Source organism: Pterocles gutturalis, unplaced genomic scaffold (assembly GCF_000699245.1).
Source record: "Pterocles gutturalis isolate BGI_N339 unplaced genomic scaffold, ASM69924v1 scaffold11511, whole genome shotgun sequence".
In the NCBI taxonomy this organism is placed as follows: Eukaryota; Metazoa; Chordata; class Aves; order Pterocliformes; family Pteroclidae; genus Pterocles; species Pterocles gutturalis.
This window is the reverse complement of record NW_010100446.1, coordinates 3,893-8,991: the sequence shown is the minus strand read 5'-3', so window position 1 is coordinate 8,991 and position 5,099 is coordinate 3,893. Positions and strand designations below refer to the sequence as shown.

Below are 5,099 nucleotides of genomic sequence, written 5' to 3'. Positions count from 1 at the left end.
GGCCCAGAGATGGAAGGATGACATTCCTTGTGGGGACAGGGGGAAAATAAAGCTCCCGCCATCCGTCTACACCACCTCGTACCCAGCCCGGGAGATCCAGCACGCTGCCAGGCCCCGGCCCTCGCACGGGGGTGAGCTGGGGTACAGGCCCCCAGTCCCCAACAGACTGGCCTGTCCCCTGTCCCCAACAGATCTGCCTGTCCCCAACAGACCCGCTTGTCCCCAACAGACCCATGTGTCCCCAACAGACTGGCCTGTCCCCAACAGACCCACCTGTCCCCAACAGACCCTCTTGTCCCCAACAGACCCACCTGTCCCCAACAGACCGTCCCCGCAGCCCTCAGTGCTGCGCCATCTGCCTGGGCACTGGGGGGGTTCTTTGGTGTGGCTCAGAGTCATGCTGAGAGCAATCAGAGCTGTTAGAACTGTTTGGATATTTTGCTTTCTCTTTTTCTAGCTGAGTAAATCCATCCGATGGTCATAAAACAGGTTAATAGCCCAACTCGAGCCACTGCCCAGCCAGGCTTTTGCTGCCCAGCCTTGCCAGCTGTCTTATCCACATGTTGTATCCTCAGATGCTGCAGTTTTCACACCAGACACTTCTGAAGCACCGCATCCACGTTTGGCAGTGCTGCAGCTCGCCTTGCTGCAATCTGGTGTCAACTGCTTTGCTGTTCCATTGCACAAAATAGATGCAGGATGCTAAAAGTGCAGCTGCCTCAAGATGGCAGCTTCAATATCGTTAATATTTCCTTACAACAGCAAATAGAGCATTTTTAGAAACAACATCATTCATTTCCTCCTCTGGCTCTTTGGCAGGAGGTGTTCGCACTATCAGAGGGGATGGACAGCCCTACTACGACACTTCTTACCAAGCGCAGTTTCAGGGTGAATGGAGTCCACCTCCAAAGCCAAGTGTGCAGGTAACAGCACAGTTCTGGGGAGGACCAGGACACAGTGAAAGGGCAGCACGTTCCCATGCTGAGTTCTGTCCTGAAAGGAGTGTGATCTGTGCAAGTGAGAACCAGGTGGATGGGAAGAGAGAAGGGAAACAAAGGGGTTGTGCTGTAAGTGGCTGTTCTGTAGCTCTGTTGGCTTCCCTTCAGCAGAAGTCTGCTGTTAAATTTGGGGATCCCGGAAGCAGTGAATCTGTGAGCGAGCAGAAACGTGCCTTCAGTGCCCCAGAGCAGACGACACACAGGTATCGGCTGGAGAACCTGAGGGGCATCCCCAGGACCTGGGGGTGTTTCTGATGAATGTTGCTGTGTAAGCAGCTCGTCTCTGATATCTTGCAGAGTCTATGACAAAGAATATGCCGCCTCCCAGATCCACCGCACGAACCTGCAGCTAGGGGACGGTCGCACCAGATTCTCCACCTTGATGTCAGAGCACTTCCCAGCGCACAGCCCAGGTAGGGGACGTCTGGGACACAGAGGCAACATGTGCAGACCACTACTGAGGTTTATGACCAGATGAACAGTAGGTTTTATCACTTGGTTTTAGTGTTTATGATAAAGATATAAGACATTCATATGCTATGTATATCATTTTATATTTTTAATGTTTTATAGTTTTTATGTACTCAGCATCAGTCTCGTTACTGTGAGGCTCTGTTTCATCCTCACTCCACTTCCCTGGCAGGTTAAACTGCTGTCTTCATTCCTGTGCTCCGCTGCACGAGGAGAAGCTGCTGTAGCTATAAACTGTTCAGAGACTGCAGTGCTCTGACATCGTTCACTCTTGCTTTTGCCAGAGCCTGTTGCTACCACCCATCCAAACAAATACGCCTCATCCATCCCAAGAGGCGATGAAGACCCAGAGAGAAATCAAGCGTTGGCAGGAACTACTACTACACGGCTCTCCTACCCAGAGGTCTGTTCCCAGCCGTGCTGTGCAGGTGTGTCTCTGGTGGACACCCTCTTATTTACGTTCCCCTGGCACGTAAAGCTGACGTTGTCCCTTCTCCCCGCTCTGGGCTGTGCAGGGTGTAACGTGCAATACGCTGCCTTTCTCCGCGACAGCCTGTTTCTGTTAAAGCAGCTCTTGTGTTCTCCAGACTGCCGGGTGGAACCTCACACCAAAGCCTGACGTGCTGCTTCAGAAACATCAAAGCACCGTCTGCTTGGGAGGTGAGCGTTCAGGCTCCCGATTCTTCAGCACAACGCAGCAGTCAGACTACCAGCCACCCCACCAGAGCCAGAGGGTGATGGCAGACGGCAAGAGCCACCGCAAGAGCCACATCCCCTTCAACTACCATAGTAAGGCCGCGTTGCTCAGACTCTTGTGGTGCCCGATGAGGTTCTCCTGGCTCTGTGCAGGGGACGGGGAGGCCCTGTGCCAGCCACAGGCGTTCGCTGCCATCGTACAGCAATATTTAGCATGTTCAGGCGACATAAATGGTTTCTGGGACATAGCCAGTGGCTTGATCTTTCTCCCTTGCTACATTTGTTTTTAGAAGTTGCTTTGCACTTGTGTTTGGGAGGAAGGAGAGGATTTAGAGCAAAAGCTGAGCTTACACAACCTCAGGATGTGGTTAGAGCGGGTCGTGGAAGGCATGAACACACTCCTCCTCTGAGGCTGCCTCCTGTTTGTGATGGCCAGTACTCTGCAGCTGAGGGAGAGGTCCCTTCATGCCATGGATCTGGTTTTGAGCCATCTCTTTTACTGAATGTGGAACAGATCACAGTTGAATTGATCTTTTCCTTGGCCCCAGACTTCTGGAGCAGCTCCATAACTAGCATATGGAGTGATATTCCTGTAACTGCCATGGGAATTTCTTCATTTACCTCCTCACCTTGAGAACTGTTTTCTCTCCGGGCAAAGGTTTTCAGCAGAGTGCTGACAGCAAAGCCTGTCGTTTCCTCTCGTTGATGGAAATGCACACAGATCTGTGAGTCAAACTGCAGAGCTTTCCTGATACTGCCTCCCAACTGACTGGCTTGAATTGACTTTTTATTTCAACTCCATCTGTCAGCAGATGGAAGTTCTGTCACGACCACACAGGCCATGCTGGTCCCACACAGACAGCAGAAACAGCGGCTCTCCGAAGACGTGCTCCAGCAGGTACAGCTTGAATAGGCCTGGATTTACCATGGGGCGGCTTGGGGAAGCTGGATGATACCAAGCGAAGCTGTAGCCTCCCCGTGAACATGACCAGATTGGGTGTGTGCTCTTGAGCCACTTGGGATGGGACAGGCACGCGTCAAACCCTCTCTGCCTCAAGGCAATGCTCTGCAGGGAGCAGAGTCGTAGCTGGGAGAAATCTCTGAAGGGAGAGGAAGGATAGGTTCCACATTACCACCTGCCTCTTCCCCATCCCCACGTGCTGAAAGCTTTTCTCTCTCCTCAGATCAAATGCTCGCACCTGGAGCTACCCTGGAGGGCGCAGGACCTCTTCAGGACCGAGCATAAAGACAACTTCACGCCCAAGTCCAGCGGCCCAGCAGAAATCCAAAAGGGAAGCTGCCAAGTGAGCTGTGTCCCCCTGGGGACCCTGAAAGGCTACCGGCCCCGAAAGAAGGTGCTCTTCGCACCGTGATGTTCCCTCTTCTTCTGTGACCACCCAGAACTCTCTGCGTGCTGTGTTACCTGTTAGCTGTCCCCATGCCCCGCTCTTGGTCTGTGTGTTGTTACCCAGAACTTTTATTTCATGAGTTGAACAAGGATGCAAGAAGGTGTTGGGACAACGAGAATAAACACTGGGAGATGAGCTCTGATGGGTGACACATCTGTCAGGACTGCAAGACCCACTGGGTGCCTCTGGGCAGGCGCTGGGACGGGAGGAAGCTGGTGGGACGGGGGGAAGCTCAGAGAAAGGGCAAGAGAGCAGACACAAAGCGAGAGGCACTGTCAGGGCTGTGTGCAGGCTGGAATATTCCCTAATTTTCTGTTTGGATTCTGGTGTCAAGGCCTAAACCCAAAGGTCGGTGAACAGCGGGGCAGAGAGGCGGCTGTTTTCCTGGAGGTGCGCCGTGTGTTTTTGTTGAGTTGATAATGCTGAGCTTGCACTAACTGGTCGGGACACGGGTATTTTAACGAGGGATCAGCGTGGGCCGTCAGCCCGCTCCCCTGGGAGGCCGAGGGAGCAGTGTCACCTGCTGCCTTGTCACAGCTGCCACTTCACAAGCTTTTCTCAGCCTTCTGGTGCTGCTGGTCCTTGATTCACTTTCTGTGAGACAGCACCAAGTTACTAAACCATTTCCCATTGCTGCATTTTGTGTGTGTGTGTGTGTGCAGTGGCAGGGCCATGATCCTCTCGGGATTTCACTCCGCACCTCTGGGGAAAGGGACAGTCTTTGCTCCACACGTACTTCAAAGAAGCTGCGACTCAAGTCTTGCAGGCACCTCACGTCAGAATCTTACGTCGATATGTTGCAAACACCCCGATTCAAACACCTCGATTGCATCATTTGGTGGAGTAACAGGGACCCACATCTGCTCCCAGTCTGCCCCATTACTCCCAGACACTGCCACCTGTTTGCTGGGAGTTAATGGTGACCATCCCTTCTGGTGGAACCAGCTGGCTGGGGAGCTCTTGCAGGGAGCACCCTGTGGTTATTCACTTTCTTTTTCATGTTGGTGCAACTTCAGACACAGAAATTACAACTGGTTTTGGGGTGAGGGTCTTTGCTTGCTAAACTCCTCTCCCACCCCTCCCAGCAACAAACTGGGAAGGCCAAACATCCTTTCTTGGATTCCCCCAGCAACATGAGATCTCCCTGCCCGGCCGGTGGTGCGTGACACCCCTCCCTGCCGACGGAGCCACCAGCACGTACCAGTTGCACGTCCGCAGCGTCTGTGACTCAGAGATAAGATGAAGTCATGTTATTTCTCGATCGGTTTAAAAACCACGTCACTTGTTTCCGCAGCCCCATCCTCGGCACGGCACATGAGGTCAACGCTAAAGCATCACGGCAAAACAGGATCTCCGTCCAACCCGGGGGATGATTAGGCCTGCAGGGTTGGGCCAGTTAGGGGCAGGGATAAATCCAGGGATCCCAGTCTAGCCTTTGCTCTTTCCTCCCTTCCCCGGAGGGCTGCACAGCTGCTGGTCCCGCTCGCTGCAGCCTGGGCGGGGCCCATCCTGCTGGAGCTGCTGG

The 5,099-nt window shown here is 53.4% G+C and overlaps 1 protein-coding gene across 1 annotated transcript in view; it reads left to right on the top strand.

Moving 5' to 3' along the window:
- Positions 1 to 28: 28 nt before the first annotated feature.
- The window catches only part of LOC104466445 (chromosome unknown open reading frame, human C19orf45), a gene marked incomplete at both ends in the record, with an annotated part of 5,330 nt that continues 259 nt past the window's right edge, over positions 29 to 5,099 (top strand). Inside the window, 8 exons of the mRNA XM_010079854.1 lie at positions 29 to 131; positions 820 to 923; positions 1,107 to 1,201; positions 1,296 to 1,411; positions 1,754 to 1,872; positions 2,057 to 2,258; positions 2,978 to 3,063; positions 3,350 to 3,520. Coding sequence (XP_010078156.1) covers positions 29 to 131; positions 820 to 923; positions 1,107 to 1,201; positions 1,296 to 1,411; positions 1,754 to 1,872; positions 2,057 to 2,258; positions 2,978 to 3,063; positions 3,350 to 3,520 — 996 coding nt within the window. The remainder of the gene's footprint in view (positions 132 to 819; positions 924 to 1,106; positions 1,202 to 1,295; positions 1,412 to 1,753; positions 1,873 to 2,056; positions 2,259 to 2,977; positions 3,064 to 3,349; positions 3,521 to 5,099) is intronic.